Source organism: Synchiropus splendidus, chromosome 16, assembly GCF_027744825.2.
Source record: "Synchiropus splendidus isolate RoL2022-P1 chromosome 16, RoL_Sspl_1.0, whole genome shotgun sequence".
Taxonomy (NCBI): Eukaryota; Metazoa; Chordata; class Actinopteri; order Syngnathiformes; family Callionymidae; genus Synchiropus; species Synchiropus splendidus.
The window spans coordinates 19,814,337-19,826,475 of NC_071349.1; the positions used below are offsets into that span (position 1 = coordinate 19,814,337).

Sequence of the window (12,139 nt, forward strand, 5' to 3'; positions counted from 1 at the left end):
CCACCCAACACTTTATTATTAATCTGTGAGACCAGTCTTAAATTGAATCAGTCATTTGGTTGGTCTAAATTGAAAGGCAAAAGTAAGTGACCTGCGACATTGTGTTCCCCGTGTTTGCTTGATCCCAATGATTTTCTGATTTTTCTGAAAGCAACCCAGACTATCTATCTATATAGTATTTCCTATTTAATCAGTCATTTCATAGCTCGATCTAATTGTAGTGGCTTCAAGAATTGTGTGACCACGTTTTAGATGACACTTCTTAAGGCTTGAGGCACTTGAACGCGTCTGGAAAGGCCCGTACAGATAACGGCAGGCTGGCCATCCGAGCGAAAGGTGGCGCTGATGAGTCTTAGTCATTGTTGGCCAGCAGCGAATTGTGCACGCAGAAGAAAGCGGTACGAGCTCGCAATTAGCCACCTAGCAGGCTTCACGCCGCCGCCGCAGACTGACCTCCGCTCCCAAGATGTCTGGTGTTCGAGCCCTTGGCGTCCTCTCCAAGTTCACATTAAGAAGATATGCTGCAACACTCGGTAACAGCGCCACTTCTCACCGCCCTGACCATTGAACTGGATAGCAATGTCATCAATGAAGAGTGTAGTGAAGTTTCGGTGGCTATATAGCTGCTAGCTAAGGAAGAATGACTAACGTGCGCCCTGTTTTGTAACCATTCATAACATGCGTTTTGAGTAGACTTATGATTTCCCTCCCATTGTAAGTGGGTGGTTTATAATGTAGCGGACACGTCATTGTGCGTTGCAATCGCTGCAGGTGAGAAGCTGTCAAGAAGTTAAAATTATGAAAAAGCTGTTCGAATGAGCGCCTGAAGCTGTAGAACCATTCACAGTGAACAGTGTTGTATATCGTAATGTTTGTCGGGGCGGTGAATCTATATGTCTGTTTCAGTCTGTATGAGAGGCGGGGAATGTAGGTGAAGGGTCAGCCTGTAACAGGATTCAATGTGCCCGACAAACTGAGGTCAACCCTCTCATAGGGCTCTATTTAACATGATCGAAATGACAAAGGTGGAAGTGTGGCTACGTTTAAGACATATTTTAATCGTTTTCTTGGCTTATGTTGCACCTGTATTGTTTATATTTGGAACAAACTCTGTTCCCTTTTTGATTGTTGGATGCATGCTATTTAGGTTTTATTATTATTTGAAAAAGTGTATTTTCTTCCATTGCCCTGTTAAACAAATACGGCCGTGATAATAAGTATGTCTCTTCACACCAGCCTCAATTATTTTGGACTGGCCTCCGAGAGGAGATAATGTATGAAGTGGAGCAAAGGCCAGCAGCAGGTCTCCATTGTTGTGACCAAGTTGTGCTTGCACTTTCCATGTCTCACGACTGCCTGCCAATAAATTACAAACCCATGAACTTTTCTCCTTGTGTTTTGTTTTAACAGGAACTGCTCATCGCACCTTCTCCGTAGCCTCCACCATGCTTGGTAATCAAACCGTGCCTGTTGACAGGACGTTATTGACAGTCACTGTTTCACAAACAGAATGTGAAATGTACATCTCCATTCCTTTCTTTAGCCAGAACACATGTGAACTATGAAGTCAAAGGAGACGTGGCTGTTATTCGAATGAATGCGCCTGATTCCAAGGTTAGTCTTGAATATAGTTGGGCCAGTTAAAATTGTTCATTCTTTTCCCCATATTCCCGAATAAATTTGTTTTGTCTTGATGCAGGTGAACACACTGTCGATCCAGATGCAAAGGGAGATGACAGAAGTGATGGAGGAGGTTTGGGGCAACAGTGCTGTCCAGAGTGCTGTCCTCATCTCCTCCAAGCCTGGATGTTTCATTGCAGGGGCTGACATCAAGTAAGTCCGGCTATTTTAGCTCCAAGATGGTCCATTTGAATGGGTGATCACACTTTACACGTCTATTCAGTCGCAAAAAAGTTCATGTTGGAGGCGTGAGTCCAGAATCACTGCCTGGAATGTGTTTTTATACCAAACTCATGGTCTTATGATGGTGAATTGGAGTGTTCAGAGGGAGTAATCCAAGTGTTTCGATGCAGTCGAACCCGACTTCAGACCTCCTTACTCTTTTGAGTTTGTCCTGATTATTCCCTTCCTGCCCATTTCATCCAAAACAAAGACGACTAGATTGTGATGAAGAGCAAAGGTCCTCTGTTTGTGTCGCAGCATGATTCAAGCCTGCACTAGCACAGAGGAGGTCACCAAACTGTCTCAGGAAGGGCAGAAGATGTTTGAGAAGATTGAAAAATCTCCAAAGCCCATTGTCGCGGCCATCAACGGCTCCTGCCTCGGAGGCGGCCTGGAGGTAAATCACTGCTCCTGAGCTCATTGGCATTTGACCTCGTTCATTTATCTGCCGTTCTTTTGTTTCAGTTCGCCATCGCATGCCAGTACAGAGTAGCAACCAAAAGCAAGAAGACTGTACTCGGCACTCCAGAAGTCATGCTCGGTCTCTTGCCTGGAGCTGGCGGAACACAGCGACTCCCCAAAATGGTGAGCTCTGGTTTTGCTGTGTGCCTGTCTTGCCGCCCTCCTCATCGTTTCACGACAAGACCACATGTGTGAAATATTTTTCCCTCGGACCTCAGGTCGGGCTTCCTAATGCCTTTGACATGATGCTGACTGGACGAAACATCAGAGCCGACAAAGCCAAGAAAATGGGCCTCATTGACCAGCTGGTCGACCCTCTTGGTAAGTCAGGAACATCCTGAGCCTTTTCTCTGACAGGACCAGGTGTTGAAACACGGTTGATGCGACAGGGCCGGGGCTGAAGAGTCCAGAGGAACGAACGATCGATTACCTGGAGGAAGTGGCCGTCCAGTGTGCCAGAGGAATCGCCAGCAAGAAGATCCAACTTGCCAAACCCAAAGGAACCATGCAGAGTATGTTTTTGAAGTCACTGTGAAGTTCTGAAGTCACTAAACCGATGTCCCACTTCGATAGAAATACAAGATTATATCATGGGATTTGAGTTGGTGCGGAATCAAATCTACAAAACTGTCAAAGGGAAAGTGATGAAGCAGAGCAAAGGGCTTTATCCAGCCCCCCTGAAGATCATCGATGTGAGTATGGTTCAGATGATAACGTTGTTTTTATCTGTCTCCCTGTCTCTCTTCAAGTTTGACTTATAAACCATTTCCAGCCTCATACGCTTCAACAATTTCCCAGTCTACTTTTATATCCAGAATGAACTAAGTGTTTTGTTTTTCGTGAGCCCAGTGTGTGAAGGCCGGAGTGGAGCAGGGGTCTGCTGCTGGATACTTGGCGGAGTCCCAAGTAAGACGTTTGACTTGCTTTTTCACTGTCGCAGCAATTAAATGTCTCTTCCTGCTCCACGGTGTCGGTAGAATTTTGGCCAGCTGGCAAAGACCTCAGAATCCGCTGCTCTCATCGGACTCTATCATGGTCAAGTGGCATGCAAGAAGAACCGCTTCGGAACTCCTCAAAAAGACGTGAAGTAAGCGATGAGTTTCTAAAAATAAATAAATAAACTTGCCATAGGCTTGCAACTGTAAGGTTGCTCTACATGTCAGGCTGAGTCATGTGATGTGTGATAAGTACACATCTGCGTTTGACCGTGAAGGCGTGGTAGATAAACACACAGCGGATGTTTGCATGTTCCTTCCAGCAATGTGTTGGTTAGTTGAAGCCTGGAGCGTCAAGCCTCTTGGAAAAATAATCAGGGAGACACACCTTTTCTTGCAATTCCCCAGTCTTCCACCAGATGCCGCTGTGATTCCACATGTTCCAAGTGTGCGGGGTATTGACTGGAATTGTTCTAAGATCAGTTGTCATCTCTGCAGGACTCTGGCCATCTTGGGAGCAGGGCTGATGGGAGCCGGCATTGCTCAGGTAACGGTGGACAAAGGTGTACGCACCATCCTGAAGGACACCACGGTGTCTGGGCTGGCTCGAGGAGAGCAGCAGGTTTACAAAGGGTGAGTTCTCTGGCGCCATTAAGCGACGCCGATCGTGGTCATGAACTGGCTTTCGTTTCACAGACTCAACGACAAGACCAAGAAGAAGAGCATCACGTCTTTCCAGAGGGACTCCATTCTCTCCAATCTGACCGGTCAGCTGGATTACAGCGGCTTCGACAAGGCAGACATGGTCATTGAAGCCGTGTTTGAAGACATCAACATCAAGCACGCCGTCCTGAAGGAAGTGGAGGCTGTAGGTTCAGCCAGGCGCTCTGCACTTTGGTGTCAGGGTCTGCTCTAACCAGCGCTCTTCTCCAGGTGGTGCCGCCGCATTGCATATTTGCCAGCAACACCTCAGCTCTGCCCATCAAGAAAATCGCCGCTGCGAGCAAACGACCTGACAAGGTTGGACGTGTGCAGCTCTGGAGGTTCAAGCTTCTGCCTTGCTCTGACCCTCAACTGTTTCCTCTCAGGTGATCGGAATGCACTACTTCTCCCCTGTGGACAAGATGCAGCTGCTGGAGATCATCACGACCGAGCAGACGTCCAAAGACACCACGGCCTCAGCTGTGGCAGTCGGCCTGAAGCAAGGCAAAGTCATCATCGTTGTTGGAGTAAGGTCCCTCTTTCCTGGTGGCACCTGAGGGTAACTGCATCAGCGACACAGACGACGTGTGTTCTGTCCTCCCGCAGGATGGACCTGGGTTCTACACCACCAGATGTCTGGCGCCCATGTTAGCCGAGGCCGTTCGAGTCTTTCAGGTTCGTCCAGAGGTGATGTCGCTTCACTCCGGCTTCTCTCCTCATGCCAAGTCATCTTTCAGGAAGGTGCCGACCCCAAGAAGTTGGACTCCCTCACCACGAGTTTCGGATTCCCCGTGGGAGCCGCCACGTTGATCGACGAGGTCGGCATCGACGTCGCCGCCCACGTGGCCGAAGATCTCGGCAAAGCTTTTGGCTCCAGGTTCGGCGGCGGAAACGTCGAAGTCCTCAAGACCATGGTGGACATGGGGATTAAAGGTAAAGCGAGGTAATCGTCTGCATGTGCGGCTGTGTGAGAGCAGCTTCGCTTGCTTTTATTCCAGGTCGCAAGTCTGGAAAGGGCTGCTACATCTACCAGCCAGGGCTCAAGTCCAAGGAAGTCAACTCCGAAATCGGAGACATCCTGGAGAAGTACAAGATGGCGCCGAATCCTTCTGTGTGAGTTCCCAAAACACTGCCGAAACCAAGACTCCAAATCAAATGCTGATGCGACACCTTGCTCTCCACAGTTCCTCGGACTCCGACGTGCAGTACAGACTCATCTCACGATTTGTCAATGAGGCGGTGTTGTGCCTGCAGGAGGGGATCCTAGCCAATCCGTTGGAAGGAGACATCGGAGCAGTGTTCGGCCTGGGCTTCCCACCGTGCCTTGGAGGTCCGACCTTCAGTTTTGTCTGTGGAGTGATGGATAAATGATGACTCGCTGGCAAGGTTCAAGGAGCTGAGTTGTTGTGTGTCTGAAGTCGGACCTCAAGTTTGCTGGTGGCGCTGTGGTTAATGTTTTCATGGGAGCCTGTGCTGCTCAGTGCTGTTTTGGGTTCTTTATCACTGGTATTGGTTCAAGATTGGATTCAGATTTGGACATTGACCTGGTGCTCATGTTTCAAACGTTGGACCTCACCAGAGTCACTTATTGTCTTCATTCTCAGCTACAAGGCGTTTTACATACGTGGTTTACATGGGTTTGCATTTTTTTAATTTACGACCCACCAACTTTCCAACTATCATGAAGCATTGCTCCACTTGAATCCCTGACTGTTCATCTAAGACAGTATGACTGACACTCGGTCTGTTCCCAGGTCCATTCCGGTTTGTGGACACGTTTGGCGCCGACAACTTGGTAGCGAAGATGAGGCGGTTTGAAGCCGTGTATGGAAATCACTTCACACCATGCCAACTTCTCCTGGACCACGCCAGCGATCCAAGCAAGAAGTTCCACAAGTGACCCACTGACCGCCTGTGCCAGTAGAACTCCAGTCTTGGGCTAGAATGTGCCTGGTGTGTCGCAGCGAAGAGATTAGAAACGTCCGCAGAAAGCGCTGCTTTTTTTTGTACTTTACCAAGGAAGCTCACTAATGTGCTTGTGTAGCTGGAAGACGGAGGGTTCTAATGTTAAATATTCACACATTAAGAATGTTGAGACGATTGTGCGGCAAAAATTAAAGATGTTTGTTGTCCGAATCTGCTTTCTTTGGACCCGTCAACACTTGGGGTGTGTGCAAACCCTGGTACCAGATCCAGTTTGGAAGTTGTGAATAAATCAGTCATTACAAGAGGTGTGCACTGCCGTGTGGATTTGTTCATCACAACGTCTAATCCACGATCAAAACCATGGTTGGTCCGTCTTCTTTTACCAGAGAGAAAATAAATACCGAAAGGATATTTTGATGAAACCATTCCATAATTGAGCTGAAATATCACGTACTTACATCAAGTTTTGACCACAGCAGTTTATGAGCAGCAGCATTTCCTGTGACTTTCTCTGTTTATGATTCATTTCATGATACAGATGCGTCAAAGATGCATGCAACAAACTGCAGAGAGAATTCTAGACGTATATTATAATTCGAAATATGCGAAGGGTCTTTGACCTCATAACGGATTAAACCCAACAGGGAACAAAAGCTAAAAATATGCCCAAAATAATTTCCATTTAGACACCTTGTTTTTTTTTAGCAGCAGATTATCCCCATATTTATATATGACTCTCTAGTCATAAAGGTGAAGGCGTAGACTATTTAAAAATCAAATGTTATGCTCTGATTTTAAAAATAATAATGGCGCAGAACTGTTTTGTTGTTAACACCGAACACGACAGTATTGTTGAGAAAGTGACGTGTGTCCACGCTGAAGCTAGTCAGATGATGTAAGGTGGAACGTTATGATGATGGCGAGGTTCTGTTGAAGTCACACATTTGTGTCTTTATTGGTGGTGAGGGAACACGATTCAGACGTCGAGTAAGACACGAGTATTCGCAGGAATGACGGGGAAAATATCCCAAGTCTGTGTCTAACAAAAGGCCGGCCACCTTCTCTCAGCCGAATGATTTCCAAATCTAATATTTGTGCCGAGGTGCGACTCGCTGGCTCATTTGTCAACACGCTGGGCTTCTCTCCTCTGCGGTTGGCTGCGCAGGGTCACGTGTCCGCCTCCTATTGTCCGCGGAGCGGGGCGTGTGCCGGCAGTGTTCCTTCGCAGCATCCTCTGCCCCAAACATGATCGCGGAGGCGCGCAACCTGGGCTCCACGGAGCCGCCGCTGGAAGACCACTCCCGATGGGCGTCCGCCTCCGCCGGGACCATCTTCTGAGCATGTCCAAGAGCAAGCGTTGCGAGGCGGTGAGGGTGGTGGCCCGGTGCCGACCCTTCAGCAGCCAGGAGGAGGAGGAGTGCGAGAACATCCTGGAGGTGGATGACAAGCTGGGCCAGATCACCATTCGGAACCCGAAGGCGCCACCTGATGAGCCCATGAAAGTCTTCACCTTTGACGCAGTTTACGACTGGAACTCGAGACAGAATGATATTTACGACGATGCTGTGCGACCCCTGGTGGACTCGGTGCTCCAGGGGTTCAACGGGACCATATTGGCTTACGGACAGACTGGGACAGGTAAAACGTACACCATGCACGGGGTCTCCAGTGACCCCGAGAGACGGGGTGTCGTCCCAAATTCATTCCATCACATATTCACACACATCTCCAGAACTCAGAAGCAGAAATTTCTGGTGAGGTCATCCTATCTGGAGATCTACCAGGAGGAGATCCGGGATCTTCTCTGCAAGAACAACAACAAGAAGCTGGAACTGAAGGAGAGCCCCGAGTACGGGGTCTACGTCAAAGACCTGTCCTCAGTGGTGACCAAGAACGCCGCCGAGATCCAGCAGGTGATGAACATCGGGGACCAGTCCAGATCGGTGGGCTTCACCAAGATGAACGAGCGCAGCTCTCGCTCCCACGCCATCTTCGTCATCACCGTCGAGTGCAGTGAGACAGGTCCGGACGGGGAGGACCACATACGGGTCGGAAAGCTGAACATGGTGGACCTGGCCGGAAGCGAACGCCAAAGCAAAACGGGTGCCAAAGGCAAACGCCTGAAGGAAGCCATGAAGATCAACCTGTCCCTCTCGGCTCTGGGGAACGTCATCTCAGCTCTGGTGGACGGGAGGAGCAGCCATGTGCCGTACAGAGACTCCAAACTGACTCGCCTGCTTCAGGACTCGCTGGGCGGGAACGCAAAGACCGTCATGATCGCCACGGTGGGACCGTCCCACAAGAACCACGACGAGTCTCTAGCCACGCTGAGGTACGCATGCCGGGCCAAGAAGATCAAGAACAAGCCTCGGATCAACGAGGATCCCAAAGATGCCCTGCTGAGGGAGTTCCAGGAGGAGATCGCCCGCCTGAAGGCTCAGCTGGAGGAGCGAGGGCTGCTGGCGAAAGAGCGCAGGAGGAGACGGGACAGCAAGAGGTTGAGCAGAAACATGGCAGGTCTGGAGGAGGACATCTTGAAAGAGAACCAAGGAGATCATCCGAAAAGTTCAGCCGAGACGGAAGAGGTGAAATATTTCACCAAAGAAGGCAGCGACGTGGAGAAGGCCTTCCAGTATCGGGAGAGCAAGGGCCGGCTGAAGCACCTGAATGGGAACAGGCTGAGTTTGGTGGAACTACAGTGGGACCCGGATGCTCTTGAGAAGGTCATCGAGAAGTACAAGGTATGGATGTGGAGCAGGAGCTGTGGACACAGTCAGCAGTAACTGCATGCCTTTGTTTGAAGGCCATGGAGAGCAAGCTGTTGGAGGGAGGGAAGACCATCATCGACCACACCAACGAGCAGCAGAAGATGCTGGAGTTGAAGAGACAAGAGATCGCGGAGCAGGTCGGTGAGATGCGGCTCACCAGAAACACTCCACCTTGACCTGCTGCAATGCTGTATCGGCTCTCCTGCTGCCAGCAAGGCTGCAGCTCAGGTGGAGCAGACTGGGAGTGTGACTGTGCAGTGGTCAGTACCTCGCTACAGAGGTCTGAGGGGGAAAGGGGGGGCTCGCAGGGTCAATCCAAGCTGTAGATGCAGGCCCAATCCTGGAGAATATTGCAGTACTTTGGGCGTTTTAAGGCCACTATATGAAAATGTATTGACAAAATACTTGGTTATGCTGCAGCATTTGTGATGGTTTGATACTAATATGTGTTCCTTCAGTACACTGGAGTTATGTTGTTGATTAAGGGAGCAGTTCAAAAAAGAACAATAATTTCATGCACTTAATATTATTAATATTATTTGTGTTATAGGTGATTTTTATTCCCCATAATATTATGGCTCTTATAAACAACTGTTGCGGCAGCATTGCGATGTATCTGGGTGGATCGTATCAGCACGCCTGTATCGGGATGCGTATCGCACCGTGGGGTTCCTGCCGATACATGGCCCGGCTCACATCTCATGTGATGAAGGTGGTTTCATCCTGCAGATTCGACGTGAGCGAGAGATCCAGCAGCAGGTGGTGCTGCAGGACGAGGAGACTTTAGAAATGAGAGACACCTTCTCTTCCCTGCAGCAGGAGGTGGAGCTGAAGACCAGGAAGCTCAGGAGGGTGAGGACGCCATTCACACGGGAATATTGGGTTCATAAACTGATCCACAGTCTTCTGCAGTTATACGCCAAGCTGCAGATGGTGAAGGCGGAGATGAGGGACGTCGTGGATGAGCACGTCGTAACCAGGCAGGAGCTTGAGGAGACCCAGACGGAGCTCACCAGAGAACTGAAGTACAAGTCAGTAGCTCACACACAGTCTTGTCCTGAGGTCATGAGGCTGGCCACAGCAGATGATCTCATGTTCTGCTCCCAGGTATCTTCTGATTGAGAACTTTATTCCTCCCGAGGAGAAGCGCAAGATCATGAGCAGGCTGCACTTTGACATGGAGGAGGACCAGTGGAGACTGCAGCCGGTGATCCCACCAGCAGAGAGGTGCGTCTCCTTCTATTACTTTCACTGTTGCGGGACCACTGTAAGGTGTCGCCTCAAATCCACAGCCCTTCCTCGACATGAACATTTGTTCTGACTCAGAGTGTTGCTGACATGTATCTTCTGAATGATGATTTTTTGATGGAATCTCTCTTTAGTTCCCCCCCTCAAGCCAGGAAGAGGCCGCTCTCTGCTGTGGGGTACAAGAGGCCCATCAGCCAATACGCACAGATGGCTGTTGCCACGGCGACTGGGGCACCGTATCGATTCCAGGTCAGGATCCAGTATCTCAAAATAGTGGTATGAAAATGTCATGATTGCTGGTGGTGTGAGAATGTGGTCGCCATGGAAACTGTTGATGAGGTAATCTCCTGACTCATCAGGGGGAAAACTATGTTGACGAGGATTTGGATTTGAAATGTGGGTGTGTCCTTTCTGACAGTCAGAGAATATCATGCTGTTGGAGTTGGACATGTCGCCTCCGACGATGTTCAACTTGAACCTGAAGGGAGCCTTTCTGGAGAGAGCGCCGTGTCCCTGGCTGCTGCAGGACTTTCTGGGCGCCGTCCCCCCGCGAGAGAGGAACAATTCAACATCCAGAGTCAGGAAATCCAGATCCTGGTGAGAGACCAACGCTGCGTCTACTGTCGGTGATGCATCCGATGTCTGATACCGGAGGCTGGGAACAGCAACAGCTGCTGAAGAAGAGGTTTTCAGTTTAATCAAACTGCCGGGAGCAGAGAAACAATGTAAAATTGCATTAGTGCAAAAGCTTAAACATATTCCATCATCAATGTCTACATTAAATATGGCAGAGAATATGACTTAGATGCTCCAAGCCAACCCTCTGCAGCAGCGCCACCTGTGTCTCAGCTGAGTATTTCTACTGTGTCATTCAGAAACTCACATTCAGACCGTTCGCTCTGCAGGTATCAAGCAACGAGATCAGCATCTGTCTCTTCATCATCCCCATCGACCACATCTGGATCTCACGCTCACAGACAGAGGCCATCGTCCGCCGCTTACATCCAACAGGACCCGATGCAGACGGACCCCTGACGCCGCCCGATAGTGTCCGACCGTAGTATAGCGCAGACGCCGCACCGTTCGTGATGTGAAAGTGGCTGTTCAGGCTTTAACATGGTGCAACTGCCAGAGTTAATAAGTTCTCCCAGTCAATGTAACGCGCAGCACACTTGGTTTAACCGTTTGGGCAGCTCATTCGTCTTACATTAATAATGATCAACAGCTTCTCCGCTGACTCAAACTTCCCTTTTGTTAGAGAAATAACTTATTCTTCTTGTCATCACCTGCTTTGGAATGAGTTTTGAAAAATACATGAAAAGTTACCACTTAAAAAGATAGACAGTATATAAATCCATCTCTGGCAGAAATGCCAAATAATGAGACCAAACCTATGCAAAATCAGCTTTGTAGCTTGTTTACAGTTGCTAGTCAGGTTTTAGTCACATAGTTTTACATTGCTAAATACACATGCTTGTAAACTACAGACTATAGCGTAGTCTGTGTTCATCATTATCCGCATGCTGCTTTTTTATTCATTTGTCATGATGAGTCAAACTGCTCCAGTGACTAGGCAGGTGTGATACAACAGCAACAAAAGGCTCCAGCTTCTCAGCTTCTGTTAAACTAGGTGTGTTGCACGTGTTGTGCATTTGCTTTTAAAGAGGCAGACTGGGCTTGTGCTTGCATTTTTTAAACATTGTTTGCCGACTTGAAGACTGAAGCGTCAAGTTCCAGTCCATTGATTTCTTCTTAAACTGAGCATGCTAGATGAATTCATTTCCTTCAGTGGCACTTGTCTGTCTGTGTGGCACAGCTGTAGTTATTTGAGGGCCCCAGATCACCCACAGTGTCACAGTGTCACAGTCCTCTTGTGGGGTTACCAAAGAGCGCACAGAGAGCTGGAGACAGACAACACCACCCGCCGTGAAATGTAGGACAATAGACAGGTAAACAGTGACTTCTCAATTTGCAGCTGGCATCCAGGAGTTACCCAGTTGATGGCTGGTCTGGATCGACAGACAAACGCTTGAACCGGACCGTGAATGGTTTTTGCTATGTTTTGATGATGTAAATAAGAAGCTCAAATCTGCTTGCAGTGAACGTTTTTGATTAGCTGCCTTATTTTCCCATGCTCACACACTCAAAAATAAAGTGCCAGTGGTCGACGTATCCGCGTGGTGGGACGCGTTCCTG

General features: G+C 48.9%; 2 protein-coding genes across 3 annotated transcripts; both read left to right on the plus strand.

Moving 5' to 3' along the window:
- The first annotated feature begins 367 nt into the window (after positions 1-367).
- On the plus strand, positions 368-6,224 carry hadhab (hydroxyacyl-CoA dehydrogenase trifunctional multienzyme complex subunit alpha b). The gene is made up of 20 exons (XM_053845201.1): positions 368-533; positions 1,411-1,452; positions 1,544-1,614; positions 1,700-1,833; positions 2,161-2,299; positions 2,368-2,487; positions 2,583-2,685; positions 2,754-2,876; positions 2,938-3,056; positions 3,214-3,270; positions 3,342-3,451; positions 3,798-3,932; positions 3,996-4,167; positions 4,233-4,319; positions 4,388-4,528; positions 4,608-4,676; positions 4,739-4,934; positions 5,000-5,114; positions 5,186-5,331; positions 5,756-6,224. The coding sequence occupies exons 1-20, from the start codon at positions 467-469 to the stop codon at positions 5,899-5,901; spliced, it is 2,292 nt and encodes a 763-aa protein (XP_053701176.1). The 5' UTR covers positions 368-466; the 3' UTR covers positions 5,902-6,224.
- Positions 6,225-7,112: 888 nt separating this feature from the next.
- Positions 7,113-12,098, plus strand: LOC128747328 (kinesin-like protein KIF3B). Of its 2 annotated transcripts, XM_053845151.1 has the most exons (8): positions 7,113-8,668; positions 8,731-8,832; positions 9,425-9,547; positions 9,608-9,726; positions 9,803-9,922; positions 10,078-10,192; positions 10,362-10,540; positions 10,849-12,098. In XM_053845151.1, the coding sequence occupies exons 1-8, from the start codon at positions 7,232-7,234 to the stop codon at positions 10,976-10,978; spliced, it is 2,325 nt and encodes a 774-aa protein (XP_053701126.1). In that variant the 5' UTR covers positions 7,113-7,231; the 3' UTR covers positions 10,979-12,098. The 2 variants fall into 2 exon arrangements, with proteins under 2 accessions (XP_053701126.1, XP_053701125.1); XM_053845150.1 differs by having other exon boundaries at positions 9,425-9,726.
- The last annotated feature ends 41 nt before the right edge of the window (positions 12,099-12,139 follow it).

Excerpts from the sequence above, each read along its gene's own strand:
- hadhab (XM_053845201.1), top strand. The coding sequence starts at position 467 with ATGTCTGGTGTTCGAGCCCTTGGCGTCCTCTCCAAGTTCACATTAAGA. Across the intron at positions 3,271-3,341 it reads GATACTTGGCGGAGTCCCAA|AATTTTGGCCAGCTGGCAAA; the intron begins GTAAGACGTTTG and ends CGGTGTCGGTAG. Across the intron at positions 4,529-4,607 it reads AAGTCATCATCGTTGTTGGA|GATGGACCTGGGTTCTACAC; the intron begins GTAAGGTCCCTC and ends GTCCTCCCGCAG.
- LOC128747328 (XM_053845150.1), top strand. The coding sequence starts at position 7,232 with ATGGGCGTCCGCCTCCGCCGGGACCATCTTCTGAGCATGTCCAAGAGC. Across the intron at positions 9,727-9,802 it reads ACCAGAGAACTGAAGTACAA|GTATCTTCTGATTGAGAACT; the intron begins GTCAGTAGCTCA and ends TTCTGCTCCCAG. Across the intron at positions 10,541-10,848 it reads GTCAGGAAATCCAGATCCTG|GTATCAAGCAACGAGATCAG; the intron begins GTGAGAGACCAA and ends TTCGCTCTGCAG.